General features: G+C 45.3%; 2 protein-coding genes across 3 annotated transcripts; one reads left to right on the plus strand and one right to left on the minus strand.

The window, feature by feature from the left end:
- Nucleotides 1-240: 240 nt before the first annotated feature.
- On the plus strand, nt 241-7,142 carry umodl1 (uromodulin-like 1). The gene is made up of 17 exons (XM_067257698.1): nt 241-316; nt 575-817; nt 1,096-1,166; nt 1,332-1,460; nt 1,549-1,735; nt 2,287-2,427; nt 2,581-2,850; nt 3,094-3,351; nt 3,728-3,840; nt 3,983-4,202; nt 4,395-4,532; nt 4,793-5,259; nt 5,498-5,658; nt 5,886-6,119; nt 6,321-6,480; nt 6,604-6,688; nt 6,781-7,142. Exons 1-17 carry the CDS (start codon nt 241-243, stop codon nt 6,966-6,968), a joined length of 3,141 nt encoding a protein of 1,046 aa, XP_067113799.1. The 3' UTR covers nt 6,969-7,142.
- Nucleotides 7,143-10,122: 2,980 nt separating this feature from the next.
- On the minus strand, nt 10,123-23,502 carry map6a (microtubule-associated protein 6a). 2 transcript variants are annotated; one of them, XM_067257345.1, is made up of 4 exons: nt 22,577-23,502; nt 15,794-16,010; nt 15,235-15,449; nt 10,123-10,464 (listed from the first exon to the last, which is right to left on the minus strand). In XM_067257345.1, the coding sequence occupies exons 1-4, from the start codon at nt 23,293-23,295 to the stop codon at nt 10,314-10,316; spliced, it is 1,302 nt and encodes a 433-aa protein (XP_067113446.1). In that variant the 5' UTR covers nt 23,296-23,502; the 3' UTR covers nt 10,123-10,313. The 2 variants fall into 2 exon arrangements, with proteins under 2 accessions (XP_067113446.1, XP_067113447.1); XM_067257346.1 differs by lacking the exon at nt 10,123-10,464 and adding an exon at nt 12,700-14,940.
- Nucleotides 23,503-24,289: the final 787 nt, after the last annotated feature.

Consider the following 24,289-nt stretch of genomic DNA (forward strand, 5'->3'; position numbering starts at 1 on the left):
ATCCATGTATCTCTGTAGCTGACAGAGAAAGGGTACACCAGGGACTGTTGGATCTGGGAGGAGAAGCGAGTGTGTGGGGTGGTGCGGAGGAGAAGAGATCGGTGGGGTGGGGGGGGGGGGGGGGGGGGTGTTGGTGTGGAAGATGAAAAAAACTGTGAACCATCACTATCAACTCAGCTAGGTGAAATGCATGTAAAGAATGGTCCTTGAACACGTTGCGGACTATCTCAGATGCTCAGCATGACTTGGATCTTGTCTACCTGTTGGGTCGTGGTCCTGCTGGGATCCTGCAGGGGACACAACACTCTGTCTGAAGGTAAGAGAGCAACATATTTTACAGTCAATTGTTCTTTTGAATGTATTTTGTTGATAAATTCACTGTTAGAGAGGATGTTATACTAATGCAATTATAAAGCATGTGCATTCTGAACTGTAAATACATGGTTCAATATGAATACATAACTACTAGATCAATCAGACTCGTTTTGCAAGTAACACTACGCATACACCATTTGTTTGTAGACACAGTCAGTTGATTACTATACTGTAATATCTCACTATCCCTCCATTCCAGGATACAGATTGTCTATGTCCAGCTATAACCTATGCACTGGGAATGAGACCATCGTGGAGAATCATGTGGCGTCCTACACGACCCTCTACACAGAGAAGCGGCCTTGTGGCGGCTGGCTCCCTTGGAGGTTGTGTGATGTCACTCTTTACAAAACTGCCTACCGGATCGAACAGAAGACTGTCACCAAAGAAGTTAGAATGTGCTGTGCCGGCTATGAACAAGTTGGCAGCTATTGTGCTTTGCGTGAGTATTGAAGTGCTTCATTTACTTGTTTAGGTAATTTTGATTTTTCTCCACAGAAATTATATGAATGAATGTTGTTTTTAAAGTAAAGGTTTTGTTGTAAATTTAGTTGAAACCCATGTTTAATGTTTCGAGCTGTGGTCATGGTAACATTTTCATATGCAGTATTCTTCAACATCCACCAGGTGGGGCTGTGAAAACAAAAGCATCAGTATTTTAACCCTTCTAGCTTGTTAATACCTTTTACACTTAATTAATAGATTATTTTCTTGTCTTAGCCCTGAACAGAAGTGGAGAATTCACAGCCAAGCCAGGGTCCTGCCCTGAGCCGGCAGCACTGACAAGCACAGTTGGCTGTGAACAGGATACAGATTGTCCAGGGTGGCAGAAGTGCTGCCAAGGACAAAGCACTGGTCAATGCACAAACCCTCAGCCATCAGGTCAACTATATCTTGTCTTTTTTATAAGTGGCTTATTATCGATATCATACACACACAGTCAGAGAAAGTCATAGTTTTTCCTTATTTTTCATTCAGGTAGCCAAGGTTGGCGCTTAAATCTGACTGTGACAGTGAAGTCAGATTACTACATGTTGTCACTGGACAGAGGGATTCTAAACCACACACGCCTCCTTCACTCCATGGTGGGCCATCCTGAGATCTCCAACGTTCTCAATGAGAAGGTCCTTGTTCAGATGGCTGTTTATGACACTACTGTTCTGTGTCCTCCAGGTGACAGGAACACTGAACTTCCCTAATATCTCCATCTTCTACATTAAGTCTTGGCCTTTGGATCCACACAGGACCACCTCCTCCTTCCTGATTGGCTCTCCTGGCACTCTGTGCCTGTCCAATACCACGGCAAAGCTTCATCTTCTCATCCAAAACATTGAGGAAATCACCTCAGTGGCAGTGGAAGGTAGGGGTACTGTGGACAACGGAGAGAGGAATTAGCTCCACCAGCTGAGCATTATTGTTTATAGTAATTCCCGTAACTGCGTTTGACTAATGTTGACGAGGACACTGTGTTCAGGAACAGCTGACTAAGTGTAACCATGGTGTCCTGACCATGGTGCCTCCGCTTCCTACTGACAGACATCTGTGTTTCCTGTACAAATGGAACAACGAGGTCACTCGCACACACTTATAACACATGCCGGCGAGGAAATACGTCAGTGCAAACACAAGGATACAGCCATGCACACACATACACACACTCACACATACACACACACACACACACACACACACAGGCTATATCCATTCATATATTGGTTTGTCTTTACATTTAGTCATTTAGCAGAGCGACTTACAGTAAGTACAGGGACATTCCCCCGAGGCAAGTAGGGTGAAGTGCCTTGCCCAGGGACACAACATCAGTTGGCACGACCGGGAATCGAACTGGCAACCTTCGGATTACTAGTCCGATTCCCTCACCGCTCAGCCACCTGACTCCATGTCTTTGTACAGATGTGGACGAGTGTATGCATGCTAGTCTCAGCTGTTGCTCAGCGCATGCTAGCTGCAACAACACCGTGGGATCCTACAGCTGTGCCTGCCTTCTGGGATTCACTGACACCCAGCCTCACAACCCAGGGGTGCACTGCCAAGGTGAGGACTAAGGATCCTGCCCCCTGACTAGACATCAGAGAGTATACATGTTTACAACTTTACACGCAATCTTTAGTCAAGTCTGTAAAAGTATGTGAAAAAAAATGTCAAATCTGTTTTTTTTTTTTTCGTCTGCTCTCTCCTCGACACCAGTCGTGGCCAATGTCACTCACATGCCCCCTTTGGACAATGGGACGGCGATGTCCCTCACCAGCAGCACGCACCCTCCTTGGACCACCGCTCACAACCAACCAGAAGAGAGCAGCAGCTGGAGCTCCAGCATGCATGGCAACGTTACGGCACACCCCACATCAGGGCAGCATTCTACTGGGTTCCTGACCAGCGGGGCCCTGCCTGTCTCTGAGAACCATCAGAACAGCACTGTAGCCAGCACCAGCGTGGACAGCACCCTTCCCTCATGCTGTATGTGGACGGATAACACACCCTTTATTTCACAAGTCACTGGTTTATGCAATTTGCCTTTTTACAATTTCCCCAAATGTCACATAGCTAACTGTCAGCAAGATTGATCCTAATTCAGAGTTCTTCAGTCATTAAATAGAATGACCCATATATTTATCATATTTATATCACAAGAAGAAAGTTCTAGGCTGCTCCATACAAGCTAACAAACAGATTGTGACACCTGTCTCTCCCCTCTTCCAGCTTTACCACTTCTCACCAACCTGCAGTCATCCAATGTAACTGGCTTCTCCTTCTGCGTGTCCTGGACTAGCCAATCCCAGAGCGGGCAAACCTTCCGGGTTGAACTTATTCAAGGGTCAGAGGTAAAGAACAGCTCGACGACCAATCAGACGATGTGGCAGGTGACAGGGCTGCAGCCCAGGGTGCTCTACAACGTCACGGTTACGCCCTCTGCCTGCGGAGGCCAGGGTCACAGCCTGCAGATCCACGTGAGAACAGGTAAAGCCATCAGGTGCACTAGGCACCCAATTCACACCTGTGAAATCTTTGGCATTTCATGATTGTTGATCACACTTAGATTTGTGAGTGTTTCACATGCTTTTGCTTTCAATCCCGTGGCGCCACTTTGACTCCAAATGTTCGAAAACAACACTTATCATGTGATATGTCAAGATGGAGCAAAGTGACCCGCAGAGAAAACTTTTGATCTTATCTGTTATCATGTGACCTACAGTAGCAACAACATGACTTGGGCTAAACCGTAAGCAGGATGTTTGCTGACTGTTGAGATCGCTGAATGTTCACTCTCATTGTCAGGAAATGAGAAGGTTTCTGTCAAGGAACTCCACTGACTGAATATGTATTTCATCCATAGCTGCACAAATGCTTGAAGCCACAGCTCGCCTGACCAACATCGAGTTCACTGATGACATGCTGAACCACAGCAGCCAGGCCTACCAAAACCACACTCAATGTATTAAAGACGAGGTAAGAGATTACAAGTTCAAGTGCAAAATGAGTTTGGCTTCATGTTACCACTTCAGTTTGGTTTTGTGGGTATTTCTTTTATGTAGGCTTGTTTGTTTCTTCCTCTCTGAACATTTTCACGATTTGGATTTCTTTGTCATAGATCCTGAAATCCCTCCCTCCGGACATCTTGGACATGGTGGAGTCAGGGGCGGTGGAACTCCTGATCACAGGCCTGTCTCGTGGGAGCGTGGTGGTCCATTTCACCTTTGTCTTCATCCCCATGGACACCCAGGTCATCACGAACGTGTCCCAAGCGTTCATCTCCTCCCTGCAGAACAGCTCTATGTACACTGTGGACGGAAACAGCACCCACATATACGGTATCTCAAATACACACGTTCAGCTAGACACCAGCCGGGCCTTGCTATTTTTAAATGGCTGTTCTACATTATCTACATAGATTTGTGTCCCCTTAGTGAGGGAGACTGTCTGACAGTCTGAGAGCACAGTGATACAGTATGAATGTGCAAGGATGGTGATGGCGAAGACCTGATGGGTTCTGTCCCTGACAGATTATGATGAGTGCGCGGCAGGGGACATGGACTGTTCCACTATGGCGAACTGTAACAACACCTTGGGCTCCTACAGTTGTGCCTGCCTGACAGGCTACACAGACACCAATCCCTCCATGCCTGGACGCAGCTGTCAAGGTAGCAGCCGAGAGCTGAGATGAGAGACTTCTAGATCAGATACGATCTTCTCCTTTGCCCATTTCACTGTCTCAATCTTTTTTAGATATAAAGATTTAAGCCTCTGAAGTCACTGTGGGAACATAAATGTATGTTTGTCTTCATAAAATCTCCTTTTTCCATAGAATCCTTGACCATCACTACACCAACAGCTCTCATCACAACGCTAAATCCACCTATAACCACATTCTCTCCTGTTACACACACAACCCCAAACATAGTACTCACCCTCAACGCGAGCACATCCGGAACTACTGCAGTGTCACATGACATGACAGTTGCAACTGCAACAACTATGCCAGCCACAACCACTTCCCCTCATACAGTCCAAACCCCAACCATTGCTCCAGTCACAACCGCAGCAATGACTATTCCAGTTACGACCCCAGCCACCACGAAAACTACAACTACCACAACCGCCACCACCACTGCTACCTCTTTGGTCAGCACCAGTAGGACTGCACAGCCCTCAGCCTCGACTTCTCTGGTGTCCCAAACACACTACATCTCAGTGCAGTGTTTGCCTAGTGCCATCACAGTGACAGTGGCCAGGCAGCTGTTGGTGAATGGCCACATCAGCGACCAAGCCCTCTATCTGGGCCAGCCGGGATGTGGCTTCCCTGTTGGCAACCCCACTCACGTCCAGCTGACCGCGGCATGGGACCAGTGTGGCACCCAAATAGAATCTGTAAGTTCCTAGCAGATGCAAACTTGTACTGTCGGTGGTGTGGTTACCATCGAACAAGAAACAGGTATGAATACCTGACGAATAGCACGGCGATTCATTTGAGAAAAATCAGAAACTTTTTTTAAATTGTTGTTGGTTCAGGCACCATGGCCACAAAAGGGGAAGAAATGGGTTGAACTGTCCACATGTTCTGTTAAGAGGTGAGCAAGTGTGAGCTATGTCTCTATTTGGATTTCAGAACAGCTCTCACTGCTCGGCCCAGGTGACTTTGTTCAACTCCATGAGTCCCCAGGCCCTGCCTGATGGCAACTTGAGCGTGCCCACAGTCCGTCTGCAGGTGCCCATCCTTTGTACTTACAGCAAGAACATCCGTGTCTCCACGGGCTACGGCCCCCCGGGGTAAGCCTCACCATGGTTACCCACATAATCACTGCCTCATCTGAGACACTCCCTCAAACCACTGCACACCTGTTTCATGTCTCACATGTTTCAGAAATAGCCACTGGAAATGTGGTAAACCTACAGTACAGATGATACAACATAATCCTGTATCATGTAAAACCTTAGGACATGAATATACCACCGCCAATCCAGACCTGTGTTTGTCTGTGTGTGTTTGACCACAGGTATGACATGATGAATTATGTTATCACGGGGGCGGGGGTGTTCCAGCTGACCTTGCAGCTCCTGAACGGGAAGTATCCCCAGCCCCAGAATTACAGCCTGTCCCCCAACGAGGAGGTTGTGGTGGAGGTCACCCTCAACTCCACCATGAGCAACATCACGGTAGTCATCAACAGGTGCTGGGTGACCAAGACCAGTAACCCGGACGGGACCTCACATACCTTCCTGGAAAACAGGTTTGCTCCTTACCTCCCAAGAACACTGCTATTGGTGAAGGTATGCTGTTCTTCTGCTTAGAAGGTTCTGGCTTCAGAGAGGTCATATTGGAACATTGAAGGTGGTCTCTGGAGCTTTGATGATGGAGGTATTGCTCTGTTGCCCACATGTGGGCTGGATGATTTGATAAGTGATGAGATCGTTAGTCTCTCTCTCCTCAGCTGCCCTGTCTCAGGTGCATACAGTGCAGTCATAGAGAACGGGAACTCCAGCAGGTCCCGTGTCAGTGTCAACATCTTCTCCTTCGTCAACCTGGATGTCGTCTATCTGCACTGCGAGATTCAGATCTGCATGGAGACTGGCTCTGGCTCCTGCATACCTGTGAGTGTCTTCGGTGAAATTATTTGCTCAAGGAGACGGATTCGAATCATTTCAAAGGAAGTAAAAAAACGAACAAATCCCCCCAAAACATGAATTTCTTTTGTTGAATATTGTCTTTCTTAGAACTGCATTAAGCAAACAAAGGGCTTTTCCAACACAATCGGGACAGCAAAGGCATCCTGTGGTCCATTTCTAAGATCAGAAGACAGTAAGTAGACTGTGGTTTTACACAGTTACAGAATCTGGTCATTTCATCAGTTTGACCGATTGGGATGAATTCATTGTTGTACCTTCTAACAGAGCCCAAAGACGAGAGCTTGGATCTTCTTCAGCTGGTGGGCTTCTCTTTCCTGGGCATCGGAATGACCCTCTTCTTCCTCGGTGCCTTCATCTGTGTGCTCTACTACCACAGGAACAAGATCGGACACTACAACTTCAATCTCAAACCCAAGCCCGAGATCTTTACATACAATGCGTTTGATGCCTAGCTGTGCTTTGAGGCAATATTAGATAGAACCATAACGCATGAGTCCCTTCCTGCAAACTGTAATGCCTGATTTTCAGTCAAGCCTCACTGTCAGCTAATAGAAACCTCAAGGAATTGATGATTGTTCTCTGAAGTCTGCATACTTTATGACGGCTGTGAACAAGGGTTTGTGTCTTTGAACTATATGTCTCTGCTAACCTAGTGTTGTATTACTCTAACTCTCATCAGAACTGTATGTTACCTTTTAATGCAGTAATATTAAGTCACGAGTAACATACAATGTATCAGACTACTGCAATCCTTTTATGTGCTTAAAAAAATATTTTTGTACATTTGAGATTTAAGCTATTTATGTAATGGTACAGTATGCGCATTGTTTGTTTTAATCTCAAAACCTAAAACCCCACTTTCTTTCCTTATTGAATATGTCCTAATAAAAAGATTCAAGTTACCCAGCTACATCGTTTGTCATGGTTCTTTACCTTAAGGCAATGTAGATTTGTTTGAAGACGTCAGTCTCTCTTTAAAGCACTGTCATCTTTGAAACACTAGATGGTGCTGTGGTATCCCCATGAGCCACAACGCAAAGACAAGATGGCTTCCCTCCATTGAACATAACAGGAGAACAGCTATGTTTATGTGTCAGAGACAGAGTGCGCATATAGACTGAAAGAGAAAGCTAAAAAAGGTCAACAAGCTTTGTGTTGAAGAGGTCCATGTTTAAACCAGTTTTTCCTCTTCAAACCACCTTTAGACTACAGATCACGTAAAATATGTAAGAAAAATGTCCATGTCGTTGTTCCCCAGGACCTTTCATCCTCTTGAAAACCATCTCTCCCACAAAGGTGAGCCCTGCGGCAGACCTACATAGTAAACAGGAGAAGGATCTACGTGAGAGGCGTTCCCTTGACACCTGGGTTGGTACCAGCAACAGTACCCCCCCGCTACCCCCAACCCTCCCCCCCCCCCCCCCCCCCCCAACACACACAGCCCACTCCGAGATTAACCCTGTCACTGCAAGGAGTGGAGCTGCACTGGCGCCCGGTCACCATAGCAACAGCTCTTCGCAGTCTGTTTAGGGCTGGGGGAAGAGGGAGGAGAGAGAAAACAGAGCAACAGAGATCTGAGACGTAATGGTAACATACCCAGTCAAACCCAAAACATGTAACATGTCACATGTAGCATGTTACTACTGGATCTCCATCATGGCCTCGTTCAGGACACATCACATTCAGATGACATCCAGACAATGGTGCCCCTGACCCCCCCTCCCCATCCTGTTTGTTTTGAGCAACTCCAAACAACTCACCAATCAGTCCCAGACCCCACCGAAGCAAATGTGTTGATCTGATTTCCATCCAACATTAAACCCACTTCTACCTCTGTGTTTGTTGTTTTTCTTTTTGAACAATTTAACAGCAATGAATGATGTGCTAGGGACAATTGGAACAGGCTAGGTCTCCTAGCTTCATAGGGTTTGGCAGCTATGCTGGATCTACTATAACCTAATTCACATTCTTATTCTCAAAATATCTCCAATATTGTCCTGGGAGGGATTTCAAACCTTTTGTTATGACCTTGGGACTAGGTGGGGCAGTGGAAGAGTAATGACTTTCTTCCTACGCACTCAATAAACCTCATTTTGGAAGGCAGCTGAACCAATTTGGTTCTTTTCTCCTCCCCCCCCCTCCATCTCTCTGGGTCAGTGTGCCTCTCGCTGGCCCGGTAGGCAGAGTTTAGCATTTCTACGAGTCTTTATGTTCAGTGATCTCCCCGGGCTTTCAGACAAACCCCATCTCACCCAGGTCATTACTAATTAAAGCTCCATCTGCCTCCTCCATCCTCTGAGACCCGTGTCTGTTTATGGAGCCACCAAGGTCTCGGCCCAAACATCGATACAGCTTCTGAAGAACTAGAGAAGATGAGGGTGTGTATTGACTTGAAAGGGCTGTGGTGGTCAGGTTTAAGATGATCCCATACTGTTTGCCAAGGAAATACATCCATGTGAACAACCTCAAATCATATACTGTACCTTTTTGGTAAGTTCACAAACGAGGCAACTAAAGTATAGCTCAATATTTGATGCCTGCTGTGCTCTTTCAATAAAGTGCTCTTTCTTTGAATAATTCAGGAGCTCTTCATCACGATGGCTGACTCAGTGATGGAGAGTGACAGATTGTAGCACCTCCCCTCCTGGTGCTTGTTCAAGAAAACAACACCTCGATAGACAATTACAGGGAAGTTCTGAAAGTCTCTACAACCAAACCTCCGTCACAGGGTTTTATGGGGTTAGGCACCTGAACGTATCTAACCCTAACTCTAACCCTTTTCCGTTCGGTGGTGGTTAATGGTGGAAGATGTTAGTTCTCCAACAATGGCGTGCAACTGAACTCTTGGGGCATCGTCAGGCTCTGTGTTAGTGTGCAAGTACGCAAATGCGGCGTGTGTAATTGTTTCCTCTGTGAATGTCTGTTTGCATGAGATGGGATGTGTCCTCCAGGATATGATCACGGAGAAGCCGGCAACAGAATACTGCACAGCCACATGCCTGCCCTGATCAGCCACATCATCCTCCACACGTCCAACCACTTAATTCACACCCAATGAAATCCCAGTATAACCAGGAAGAGAGACAGTCTAATGAGGAACAAGATGGAGGGAGACAGAGGCACAGCTGCTCTAGCCAGAGACCTGATCCTCCCCCCATGACACGGTACCTAATCCAGACAGACCAAGAGTCCTCACACAAACACACTCAGACACACACAAACACACACACTTAACCACACTCACAGAGACACACATCTATAAGCATGCACGCATACAGAAGCTGGTAACACAATCATCAAATATGAATGTGAATTTCCATCCTTACTCTTGTATTTGTCGTATATATGTAGATAATGATATGTTGGGTTGGTAAGCCCAACATGTATTTTTGTTTGTTCTAGTGTCATAACTGCCATTCATCAATACAAATAGAACACAAATTAGCATATCCGCAAGTTATCTATTTTTATTTGCACTTGTTTTATCTGTTTACAGTACTATCTTAATCTTTAAATAAGCACTTCATGGTGTGTGTGTGTGTGCACGACATTTCTAACATTAATGACAATAAAACATAACATTAAACTAAACGTATAGCACCTCTTCATTTGCATTTGATCAAACAGCAACGATCAACGCGTGCATCTTATATTAGTTTCTTACTCATTTAAAGGAGCTCTCAATAGGCTTAAAACACTTCGCTAATACAACTCAGTTGGAAATGCTAGATATGTACAGTGCAGGAACAGCAGTCCCTGTATGCAGGATCCCCCCCCCACCCCCCCCCCCGGGGGAACTAGTCCGAGGACTTCACATCCGGGGCAAAATGCACGACCCCACCGCTCCGGCGAGGCTCCGGTCGTTCCACCAGAGGTTCTGGTGGTTCTCCTCCAGCAGCACCGTAGGAATGATGATCACCGGGTCGGAGAACCTCGTCTGTAGGCTCTCTAGGAGGCAGCACACAGTTAAGATACAGAGGAAGGAGAGAAGACAAGAGAAGACAGAAGATGAGGCATCGCTGGAGGGCGAGTGACAAAGCCATCGGGGCTGAGCTGAGCACCCTGGGACCGCTCATGTTGGAGGGGGAGAACGTCAGACTGTTGGGTTGTTCTGTGGGGGCGTCTTGCTCTGTCTGAGACAAAGCTCTGAAATCTCCTGGGGGTTCACTACTCTTGCTGCTTGTCGCAGACGTCACACTAAAAATAGCTCCAAGACTGTCTTGGTTGAATCAACTAATCACGTCCCGCATAATTCAAAGGGTAGCCGTGTTTTTTTTATTTTTATCCTCGATGTTATCCGGCCAAAGATGCGATTTATGTAGATGTTTTGGGATTTCTATATTCAGAGGGGTTCATGTCTGTCAGCTAAAACAGCTTCTGAATCCCAATCGGCTGTGGTGCTGACAGCACAACGAGAGTCTCAGGGTGTTCAAGGAATAATATACAAAAAACATATACACTATGGCTCTGTAACTTAAAGATCATAAAAACATGCACTTCCACAAACCCACTCAGATAGACATACCACACTGACATATGCAGTTACACAGATACTGTACAGTATGTTAAACGTATCATCAAAACTACCATTAGGACATTATACCACTAATACTAAAACACCCGGTTTGCTGGACTCACGTTTACATACATCAGAACACACATTAAAACATCATGTTACATCATGCTGATAAACAATGATAAACAAAAATTAAGATGAAGAACTCGGCGAATCTGTAAAATAGATTTATGGAATCATCCAACATAGCTTTTGGGTCTAAAACATAACAGCTAAGCTGAATAGCAATTGTTGATAGGCTTGTAACCATATCCATTTGATATAAAATCAAATGTTATATCAAATAATGCACACAGAATGCACAGTAATGAGTAATCAGCTTGTTCTATGATCATAGACTGGGCGATCTCAACTCATCTGTGTGAGTACATTTCACAGTCACGTTCACGCAGTCATGCAATTTCTTTAGCCTTGACCTATTTCTTCTGACCAGGAGCAATGGATGCATTTTACAGCAGCTCATGGGGATTCCAAGATGGTTGCTGTAGTAGACACTCTACATGAGACAAACCCTGGGCCTCCTTAAGAGAGGAACCTTAAGGAAGCTTCCATGTAGGACGTGACAGCCAGCAGTCAGCCATCCCCATTCACTCCTCTGACAACGAATTCTAGTTTCCATATGGAAGAGAACCACCAAGGAGCCTAGAGAACTCGTACTATGGTACTACCGAGAAACATCAGCGGGCGACCTCCAAAACCCCCAAAAAGTGTCACTATCGGAAAAATTACAGTAAAAGAAATGTTAAATTTCATGAGCACATATGGATGGGAATGAGCGAAGAGTAGCGACTTGTTGTGGTCTGGGTGTGTTTCAGATTACCTGGAATTGGGTAGAGCACAGCCCCATAGGTGTTGCTTTAGAGTCTGCACCCAGCCAGTGTCACGGATTGGCTGACAGAGCTGTATGTAGTGGTACTGTTTTACCACAACCCTTCAAATGAATCAGAATGTCACTCATTAGCTAGATAAGAACGACGCAGTACAGTACATCCAAATTTGACAGTCCCTCAAAAGGCTGATGATACTACTGGATAAAACTTGGAATGATAAACCTAAGACATTGTAGTAGTGATATCAGAGAAGATGTTGAAAAATCACAAAACTGTGATTCGCACAGAAAAACAAATTGATAAAAAATGATATTTCGGCCAAATAAATTCATGACATCTTATTCTGGAATCAGGAATCTGTCCATCCTTTGACTTGAATATTGCAAATTAATTTGGGTAAGATCCTGGAATATATTAGACACATGATGCAAAAAATAATATATTTCTCAGCTCTTACGACAATATGTTAGCCCTGAAAAGGATGCCAGAGCTCATGCCAGAATTTGCCGCAATCTTTGAAAAGCGCTAAAGAAAACCGGAAAGCAAAATTCTCTTCCATGTGGAGCTTTCACTAAAACAGGACTTATCACAGAACCAGCTTGTAACACTAGAACACTTGAAAAACATATACCTCCAGTTCTCTCACATCCTCCATAACTTTTCACTCAAAGAACCAAGAGGACACTGCTTTTTCTGCTTTTGCATTTATTTGTAATATTTCAGTAAATACGAGCAAGCAGAGAGAAACACACGCACGTCACAGTAAAATATTTGGCCCAATACATAACTTTGTACCATACTCTCTAGTCATTTTTTTCCCCCTAATGCTTGGAGAAATCATAGCACCAGGTGTGTGTTGTACTCAACTCTTTACATGTACGATCCCCTGTCCCACCTCAACTCTCACGTCTCCTGACCCCCTCTCCTCTGAGTTACGTGACAGAGAGCAACCCCCACCAACCAAAGGCTGCAAAACGTGAATGAGTTAGCCCTCACCCTCCACGGGCACGTGCTCAGTCTGTCGTTGTGGTCTTAACACACTCAAGACACCACAGACAATGGAGACAATACAGTCTGCCACTCAAAATGGAAGGGGGGGGAGGGACGCAGGCTGGCACGACAGAGGACAACAGACAAGGGTTGGTGGTAGGGGGGTGGCCAGGACAAGACAGGCCCTGTACAAAGCACTCCTATTGAGGCCTGTCCCATCCCTGGAGACTGGGGCTGCTCTATTCCTACTGTACAGTAAACAGACTGGTGTAGCTTGCTGCACTACACCCAACACCGGGCCCTAATACTGGCTAAAATAGCATCAGATATACTGTGTATATACAATGGGGTTTAACTTGATTAATTTGAACATAATCAGGTTCATCTTTATGATACATATTGTTTTAATTCCCCATTAATGATATCTAGTGGTAGAGGAGAGTTTAATGATTGATTGAACCAAAGCTAAGATCGTTGTGAACAAAAACAGAACATCTACTGCTCTAAACGAGTTTGCCAACACCTATTGGATGGCTCAGCAAAAAGGTATAGATTTTGCCTCCAAACTCCAGTACTTAATGTTACAGATAATCTCAGCTGGGTCAGTCAAAAACGGACTTTACACACCTGGTTGGAAGGAGAGACCAGATCCGTTAGGCCCGAGTAAGACAGAAAGACAAAACCACATGCAGCCAGAAACAAAGATAACAGAAACAGAGAGGAACATACCAAAATGAGCAGCTTTCAACTTACCATCAAATCACTGGGGTCATTTTTTGGGTATATTTTCATAAAGAGAGGTATTAGCAGGTATTAGCAGAGGTAAATCATGCTTTGTTCATAAATTCAGAGAAAATAAAATGGCTGTTTAGTGAAAACAGTAAATAATTATAAATAGCACATTGTTAGAACCTGTACGAACAGTGTAGCTGTGTAATGGTAGCAGCTCTGGCGTTCTCTGGATGTGTGTCTGGAATAATGTTGTTTTCCCAACTGATACATCCATGGGGCAGTGTGTATGACAGAAAGCAAAGAAGTGTGTGTGTGTGAATGTGTAAGAGTGGAAGATGTGTTATCAATTCAACTTCTGGATGAGATGAAACAAGGCTAAGAACCCACATTTCATAGACTCACCTACTGTGAGTCTATGAAATGTCCATAGTATCATTATAACTGCACGCTAGTACATTTACTTCGGTGGAAGTTGACATTTGCGGTGTAAATGGCTGGTTGGGTAAACATAATCGCATTAGAATAACACACATTTCCCTGGCAACAACCTGGTTGACTCCAAACAGCCTTGTGTTATCTTAAACTCAACTCAATGAATGGAGATATAAAAATAGTTTTTACTGAATGAGTGTTCTCCCAGGTTGTTCTGATGGGTGATTTAAGTTCTAAAGCACCTCAAAATAATCCATTATGGTCCTCAGAAGAGTGAGGGTTTACAGAAATGAGATATTGCATTCCAAAATGATAACAGAGTTTAGCAAAACATTGGTAATGGTAATTGGATAACATACATAAAGTCCTATGTGCACTGTTGAGAAGAGAACAGCATTCCAGAGAGACCGAGCAGGCGCAAATCAAGCCATGGACCATACACTCTCCGGAAATCAAGCTTCGCATTTATCAAAGATTTTCAGACCATCAAGTTCAGTATCCTTGCATAAATTTAGCATGAACAGAAATCTAGTCCGGTGAACCAATTCTTTCATGGTCTTCATTTTCCCCAAAAATCCTTGATAAACTCAATCAAGCAATCTGTTCAGTTGACGGAAGTCAACCATACAGAACTGCTCGTCGGAGGGCCCATGCAAGACAACAGCTCGCCATCCATTAGCTAACCAGGCAGCCGGTAGCCATGGCAACCTTGCGATGAAGACTGAGTGGGGGGTGGGGTGGCGTCGAGGAGCAGAGAGAGAGGATGCACACGCCCCCTCGTTACTACGGTGATTACATGTAATGTGAGGCGGAAAGCAGCGACATGTCATGTCCAACCCTGACATAGTACTGCACTGCTACAAACTTGGCCAACAGACAGGAGAGAGAGAAAAGAGAGGAGGAGAGAGAAACAAGGGAAATAATGAGAAAAGAGAGACAAAAGAGAAACAGAGAGAGAGAAAAAGAGAGGGAGTGAGAGAGACAAAGAGAGAGAGAGAGAGAGAGAGAGAGAGAGAGAGAGAGAGAGAGAGAGTGAAAGAGAGAGAGAAAGAGAACATACAAGGAGGATGAGAACCTCAAATGAATTTTGCAGCCTTCGTTTTCGTTCCCCACCCCCCAAAAAGAAAAAAGGTAGAAGTAGTGCTAAATGATTTTTACTCTTTTGCCTCAGCCAGTTTGTTGTTCATCTCTTTACTTTTCTCCTTGTCCCCCACCGCGGCCTTGGAATCAGCCTGGTTCTCTGAGGTCTTCGTCTTGGTGCCCCTCAGGGCCACACTCTGCTTGTCTCTGGCCTTCTTCAGAGGTTTGCCCTGGGTGGCAGACGGGGTAGCCGCCTTTTTGGGTTTGGAGCGGGGGACAGTAGATCTGTCAGCCTGGGAAGTAGGAGATGGAGGGAAACCTTCACTGGTCATTCTTCATTGGTACACTAGTTAGGGACGGACTTAAATTAAACCTCCACTAGTTGGATACTCATCCTTATATACAATCTATCAGCTTCAGTTTTAAAAACCAACCATCCTGAAGATATCATGAAGATAAAGGAGTTGACCTCTACAGGACCTCCACAAGACTTAGACAAACAGTGGGAGGGGGGGGGGGACGACACACAGCGTGGCAGTGCTGTGGGGGTGAGCTTCAACATTCGACATCCACAGATCCCAAGATCCTAGCTTTCGAAATGACAAGGCTTGTACTGAGGTGGTACACGTGCTCTCACCTTAGTGTGGTCCAGGTAGGGTTCACTGTACAGGCTGCGTATCCTCCTGCGGTCCACCACCTTGTTGTCAGTGGGCGGCAGCTTGGCCGCCTGCTCTCCCCGGAAGGAGGAGCTGTAACTGGTCTTCGGGTCCGTCCTCTCGTGAGGGGGCAGGTACTGTGACTGGCCCCTGAACAACTTCACAGGCTTCACATCCTTGTAGGCCTTGAACTCATTCCTGCATGGGGAGGAACACGGTGGCACACGGTTAGAGGACAGACAGTGGCTGGGGGCGTTCACGGGACACAGTTTTCTATCACTCGGTTTATGTCGGAGTCCTATGCAGTGAATTGTGTTTGTTTGTGGAAAATACTATTATTGGAGTGGCTGGGGGGTTTACTCCCAGCAGAACCAGGGGCTGTGAGAGAGCTGGTCGCTGCACTTGTAGCTCAGCTGTTTAATACGGACACAGCAGTTCTGGAGAAGGTCACCTCTGTGGTTTTGATACAGGGCAAGCTAACCTGCAGCATGGGTAGGCTACGAGCCAAGCTCTGGCCTTTCACTGTGTTAGCTAAGAGCAATTCATAACTACAGGAGAAAGTGTGCTATGTTCAGTGCAGGGTAAGAATTTGTCGAATTACTCAACACCATTCAACTATTTATATTAGTTACTTTCCCAGAATTCCATCCTTCATTTAATAATTACACTTGTGATTTTTCTGTATATACTCTAGACGTTCTGTACAAAACTCTGTGCCATACAGAAGCATACATTTATATCCTTTCCATATCCATGGTTACTGCTGCCAAGAAGACTGACTTAAAATAAGAAAGAATGACTCCCTCCCTGGCCCACACCCAGTCCCTTGACAAGGACAAACTACCTGTCAAGCCTCCACATGACACCCCCCTGCCCCCCATCGCCCCCCCCCCCCCACACACACACAAACACAAGCAGGCACCCCCCTCTCCCCCACCCCAAACAACACCATACATTTCCAACCAGCCACAGCTAAACCCCTGCATCAGCCAGCCTACAGACGACACACAGTGTGAGAGCAGTGGTTCCTGTGTGCACTGGGCCTGTGCTGGAAGGGGCGTATTGATTACATAACACTATTACTGCCCGGGGATAGAGGAGTGCTCCCAGGAAGGCTGAAGCACTACAGGCCCATTAAAACAATGAGTCTACTGGTCAAGATCATATTATTGAACATTAAATCCATTACAATCAACCCATGAAAATCTATAGTCAGCTGGCGGGAATGGTGGAAAGTAAAGAGTGTTAGGTAACACACTGTGGTATTTGTAGAAAAAAATGAGGCCTTGGTCTGAGTTGTGTCATTTGAACATGACCAGAGTTTAAATTAGACGCTAGCTTTTGTTGGTTCTGTTCTAGTTTACTTCACAGCGTGTGACAGTTTGGATTCCAACCTCAAAGATTCTCTTGTAGTAGGTTGTCATGGGACTGCATGTGGGAAGGAGAGAAAGCACGAGTAACAGAATGTGTGGCTGTGAGGAAAAGACTAACAAATCTAAATTCTCCGATTTTCACACCATGGAGCAGCCATCTGTGGTTCTTTCATGGACTTAGCAACTTAGCACGTTCTCAAAAAAAATAATATATATTTGGGTGTGTTTACGTGATGAATATATCAAATGGATTAATATGATGAACATAGTAAATCCATGACGATACAGTAGCTGTCACAGCCCCAGGCCTCAGATGGATGGAAGAAAACAACAGTAAAGAAAACTTTTTCATCGCAATGTCAGGGTCTTCATCTGCCATTTCATGACATTTAGTATTAATGGTATGGTTGACATTTACATCATGGCATTTAAGACTTTTAATTGTGTTCAAAAATAGACAAATACCCTACATATATACTGCATAGCTCACTTCAGCTTCATCAATAAAACTGAATAACCCATCAACTTTTAAAGTTTGCTCAATTTGTCTGATAACCGATGAAAACAAATTATGTTTTCAGTACAACCAACCGTGTTTTATCCCAGGAAAGGAGGGTGTGAGAGGCCGGTGATTGGTGTCAGGATGTGGGGAGGCAGACAGGAGGTGGAGCGGAAGTTGGATGGAGGTTAGAACACCACAGAGCAGTTACGTAAGACAGAGCTAAAGTCCACACTTAATGCTTGAGCTTGGGGGCAAGGGGCAGTACAAGGACAGCCTCATACAATGTCCAAGGCCATGGGCACTGAGTGCTTTCCAGAGGTGCCTGTGTGGGTTTATGTGTGTGTGTGTGTGGGTGTACACAGTACATTGCTGGTGCGCATATGACTGCTAACAATAAGGCCAGTGTCTCTCAGGTCAGTGTTGTGCTTGGTACGAACGGTCTCATGTGTGACTTTAAAAAGCACACACGAGTTTTGCAACACAAAAAACCTTAGAAACCTCAAACGTAACCTTCTGCTTCTCTTGTAGCACTTTTGAGGTTGGGAGTAAAGAAAAAACACTTTCCGGACATTTGTGCAGCAGTATCTTTTGACGAGACCTGGCCGAGAGGCTGAGGGTCTTGCTGTGTGTTCCAGTCTGTCAGGAAGAGGCCGACCCTGCTGACCCTGTGGGTACAGAGACGGGATGTGGGGTGTACAGCTCTGCCACCGTGACGACACACTGGCACTGACAAGGGGTGGAGTCGTGCCAGGATGCAACCCTGCTGAGCTACGTCACCGCTCTCTAGCATGGCGCAACCAAGACCCGGCCAAGACCCAATCTGGCAGGCTTCTTCACTTACAGAGGGCAGAGATTGACACAAGGGCATGAACATAGCACATTTACAACATCACGTCAATAGATATTAGGGCAGACATGCAATGGCAACTTTTACAGTATCTTGGTGTTATTCTATTACATCTTACCGGTAACTTTTTTCAACATATTTGTTGAAAAAAGCAATAGGTGTCCTAACTGCAATAGGACTGAATGTAAGAACGTTCTGTAAGAAAACTAACAGTATATTTTCGTTAATCAGTGCCTTTTTACTCATATTTCGACAGAACTACTATATTAATCGCAAGAACTAGCTATTGTAACACCAAACCCATTGATCTTCGATAGTGAATAGTAAATGACAGTCCAACAAAAAATCATTAAATCAAGCTTGAACAAGTGACTCAGCAGAATATGCCCAGAATAACTAAAAAGAGTCTAAGGACACCATGCCCAGAATATCTCATAGGAAATAAGATACGTTCCAAATGATCATTTGATACATGCACCGTGCTAGTAAAATCAATGATAATTCTATACCACACACAGCTCTCATCTACAGATCACAACTGGACCAGCACACATACCGTTTTGATACATGGTGATTGAAAGCGAATCAATCCCAGTGTACGGAGCCTGGGTTCTTCTGACTCTGCTTCTGACTGTGTCAGCCGTGTAGCTAGGCCACGGATGATTTCTGATCAATACTCACTCCTCCCTCAGGGCTCTGCTCGACTGGGTCTCTCTCTCCCGTCTGACAGTCTCTCTGACTTGTAGAGACAGTTAAAAGGCTACACTAAGGCACAACTTCTCCCCGTGTCACCTCCACCGAGGGTGGGTGGTGATTTAGAAACACTCTGAGGAGTTTCAGTCATACGCCTATTATGATTGAAGGCTGGATAATGTCCTATACAATACTGGCCCTTTTCAGACTTCAGAAGAGAGCAACCTAGAGTAGAGACACAGGGGCCGAGGGACTATTAAACGTTGTAATCCGGAGATTAAAGCTGTATCCCTGACAACCCCTCTTGTGTTTGTTGAATGTCTCTGGGCTGATCCTCACCTCCTACACCTGCAGGGCTAAAGCAGCCTGTCTTAGTGTAATAGGAGGAGAGGAGGGACTGAGCCGCGTGCTCTGCCTCCATCCATCCCTCCTGCGATCCCTCCCTCCATCGCTGAAAGTGTGACTTCAGCAGGACTCCTAACTGCGTGGCTTGTGGCTGGAAAAGCCGTTTTTTACAGGCCTCCTAAGAGGATCATTTTAAAAATCCACTCAGATCTGCTGGCTTCTTTACAACTTGTCAGCCACTGCGGCTGCTGCCTGCTCACAAGGCTTACACCACTGGTACAGTATTAAGCAGGCAGGGATAAACTCGGAATAAAAAACAAACAAAAAACTCATCTAACGATTGTCTGAACACCCTGTTTGGCAGAGTGCAGAGGTCCCTATGGTTCAAGCACTGACAGCTGTCTGTCAAAACAAGAGAGAGAGAGAGAGGGTTACTGAGAAGAGATCCAAGGTGAGTATATAATGAATGGGAGAACACAGCATCTCTACAGTCTTGAGTCCAGATAGAACGTGTGACTTTTGTGGCATTAAAAAGTCAAGCCGTGGTGCAAATTCATCCCTGTGGGTATAGAAAAAACGACAATACCTATGTCCCTCGAGCAGTGAAACAACCCTCATCATTCTCATGGGTTTATTACACATTACGCAAAATGAAAGATAAAGCAATTCCCTCGGATATTCGGCATTTGAATATCTCAAATTGGATCTTCACAATAGAAGGGAAAAAGACAATTAGATGAAGCAATCGACGGCTCACTGAGCATGGTCTGATCTTCTTGTTAGGAAAAAGGATGTGTGATAACATTTAACAAAAGCTAGGTAGCAGCCGGTTAGGCCTGGCCTTGGGAGGTTTCTCAAGCACAAGTGCCATTGGAAGTGTAAACATAGAGAAGAGTTCATCTTCTGTGTTCTGGGAGTCAGGTGGCTGAGCGGTGAGGGAATCGGGCTAGTAATCCGAAGGTTGCCAGTTCGATTCCCGGTCATGCCAACTGACGTTGTGTCCTTGGGCAAGGCACTTCACCCTACTTGCCTCGGGGGGAATGTCCCTGTACTTACTGTAAGTCGCTCTGGATAAGAGCGTCTGCTAAATGACTAAAAATGTAAAATGTAAATCTGCAAGGCTGCGAGGCCAGATCCCTCTGTTAGATAACAGCAGGACACTTCCCAAGGCCTCATAAGGCTAATATTACTAACACTGTGGTACGCTTTGACTGTAGCTGAGAGTGGAGATACCTAATGACCCCTGCTTCCACCTTTTTTCATGCACAAAGGAAGTGCAGGGTGGACATTTTGTCTGAATCCTAAAGAAATTGTGTTCATGGCTGGTTTTTGGGTTGAGCTGTCTGGTCACATCATTGGTTGCGGTGTAGATTATTTTCCAAATTGGCACGATTTTGCAGAGAATTCTTCTGTTAAATATTGTTGTTAGCAGGGTATTCTTTCATAGAGTCTTTTCAGGGAGTTGAGAAACAGAAAGCAATCAGGATGTGGTTCATTTCTTCAAAACCAAAAAACAACTCAAACAATTCTACACAACGAACAGCAAAAAGGTGCAGAACGTGGACCCTTGCTGAAATCGATTGGAAGGTTATTAGACTGTAAAATGCAACCTAAACAATAAACCCTTTCTATGTAACTTAATATCGACAGCAACTCACCGCAGTAAAATACAACACATATAAGGGCGACCAATATCTGCAGAGCACCTTGTGATACCTCGTTTAATAGCGCCCACATAACTCGGGCATGTGTGTGTGCGTGTCTGTATCTACGGCATGTGATTACACGAAGGTTTGTGCATGAGTGTGTGTGCCTGCTGTTCAAACATGAACCTACAGCTGACCTGTTTTCTCTCTCAGAAGGCATAAAGTGAACTGCCGCTTGTCCCAACGCAGTCATTTCCTGCCACGTGAGGAGGTCTGAGCCCTGGGCTGACCCCTCTGGTGAACATCTGCCAGACCGGTGGCTCTCACATCTCACAAACACTCGTCTGTCAAGTGAACTCATTCGAGACAGCCTATTTTCAGACTTTTGGTCTAGGAGGTGTCAATTAAGGCCATCATATTATTCGACAGTACAAATACAGGCGCTGTAGAGCAATGCTCGTGAGATATCCCTCCAACATGACTCGTTGTACGCTGTCACGATGGCTGAATTGAACTCAGCGATGTCATGGTGGTGGTGTTAAACAATAGCAAACGCCCTGAAGTTGTTGTGTCCTTTGGAATCGTGACAGAGCGTGGCACATGCAGGCATCGACACTGTAGGGAACTCTAATGGATGTGGCAGAGAACTCCTTACATGCGTGAGATTTCGAACACAGAACATAACAATACCCACTCCTCTGTCCAAGTCTTCTCCTCTATTTCTGAGCCTCCAACTGCCTGAGTGCTGGTGGACTGCCAAAGTCCAGGCTCTCTGTGCTAGGCTGATAGATGGCTAGTCTCCACCTTCTGTCATGCTCACATAGCAGAACAGAATATTCTACTTGCATCAAACGTTGAACTCTAATTCTATCTCAGTTCTATTATGTGTTGCACCTGGTGGATATACCTGCTGCAGAGATGGTAAAACCTACAGTATGTGTAAGCATGACAGATCAGAAAACCATTTCATCTCCATGTACAGTGTGGTGGAATTTTAGGACTTATAGGAATATCGTTACAATGTATGTGTTTTATAAGCAGTGATCTATAATTTTTTTTGTTATAGACAGTGAATGTACGATGCATGCTCTGTAGAATGGATGTAGCAGTTGGTCTTAAGGTATTTATGGTGTTGTTTTATGATGCCTAACTAAGATTGAACTCGCATCTTTTGACTATTCAGATCTACACAGTGCCACTTGAATTCTTCCATTACCTACAGTACACTACCTAACCCACCAGTGTCCTACATAAAAACTGTCTTTATCAAGGTGAACTAAAACAAGCCGCCGAAATTGACGAACAAGTCTACTTTGTGGACTTGTGGTTTGTTGCCAGGTAACATTTATGCTGCCTACCTATATGAGCTCCCGGATGTCACTTCCTCTTTTATCTGCTGGTTGAGGGCATCGACTGCCGCCCTCTCTCTGCCCTCTGCCGCGAAATCTCCGTGTTGTCCCTCCACTTTGATAACCACTTTCTTTTCGACAGCATTCTCCACTTTCTTAGTTGCCTTCTTTTTCCTCTCCCCATGCACAATGTCTTTCTCTTGCACCTTGTCAGCAATTTCACTTTTCTCTACACCACTATCCACTTCTGCGTGCACGTGAGAGTGTTTCGATCTATCTGGTGCTCCAACAGAAGGACTGGGTTTGGGAATCCATGGATGGTCACCGCGTTTCTGGATGGGCCATGGCTTGTAATCTTTCTGATATTGTGTCTCGGTGTTAAAAGGGGTCTCGGGGCCGTGGTATTCATTTTTAGGTTTACAGCTAGGCTCAGGGCGAACTCTCCAGTGCTTATAGTCTTGGCGCATGACAGAGCTACATGCGCGCTCCTCGGGCGCAGTAGAACCCGTGGCCGGCTGGGCACGGGTAGGTTGCGTTTCTATGGCGACCGCGCTCGCCCGAGCCTGGGGATGCATCTGTTTCTTATGGTATGGCTGCAGTTGAAGATGCTGCATCTCCGAGACATCCGTGTATTTGGTAAAAACCAATGGCACCGCAATGTCAGCTTTGTCCAGCTGATTCCAAAAGCGGGCCATACAGCACGCCCTGGTGATGCAGGGCCACGCCATGACAGCGGCTCGATCTCAGGTCTAACGCGCGATGCAGCTGTTCCGTACCCCAGAAATCCCGATGGGAGAACGTCTATGATAGAACTCTGGTCTCACCGCGAACCAGGATCCTCATATGAGGGAAATGTCCGTGCAGCTGAGAATTCTCGAATGTGAATCGAAAACAGTAAATCAATCCATGTTATACACTTAAAAAATAACCGCGTTCGGTCTACAGTTAATTGGGATTACGCCCTTTAAAAACGATCTTCCTTCGGATGTCTTGCCTTTTGCCTTTCACTCTGCTACGTCCGTTCTGTCCCGTCATGCATATTTACACTACGATAGGGTACTGCAAGGAAAAACGGCCCCGCCCGTTCGTTCAGCATCCACAAGAGGATGCTGAGAATTGGTCCAGAGAAACATCACCTGGCCTCCCCCATCATCACGCAGCGTCTGCAGTGGGAGGGGCGTTTCGACGCTCCACGTCTCTATTCAGTAGCAGTTTTTCCTCATTATTTCAAAGGAAGGATGAGGTTCCTATGTAGGCCCACTGCATCATGTACTGCAAAGTTTCTATTCGTTTAGCATTGAAACGGAAACGTTGCAAAATATTAATAAGGGTTTGTGTGCCATGTGAGCGAAATTGTATACATATTAAATGTGTATTATTTTTATGTACATGTCAATTTCACATTCGTTTGAAGAATAATAAGTCATTCATAATTGTGCAGGATGTTGCCAACCGCAGGAGGTGGCCTTTGTGATTAGGCCCAAAGGTCTTGTTAAAAATTGACAGATGGCCTTAATTCTATAGCTGGTCAGATAAATAATGCCAACTCATTTCAACGTATTTTAGTCCAGTGTGTCCTTTTGCATTTAGTCCTTACGTAAAAATAAGAAACAGTAATATGCTTAAAAAGAAGAGCTCTAACAAAAAACATGGTGTGAACAACATAAACCAAATTAAGTGTAACTCTCTACTATGTCAATTTTAAATATATTTTGCCGGTTT

This window comes from Osmerus mordax, chromosome 19 (assembly GCF_038355195.1).
Source record: "Osmerus mordax isolate fOsmMor3 chromosome 19, fOsmMor3.pri, whole genome shotgun sequence".
NCBI classification, from domain to species: Eukaryota; Metazoa; Chordata; class Actinopteri; order Osmeriformes; family Osmeridae; genus Osmerus; species Osmerus mordax.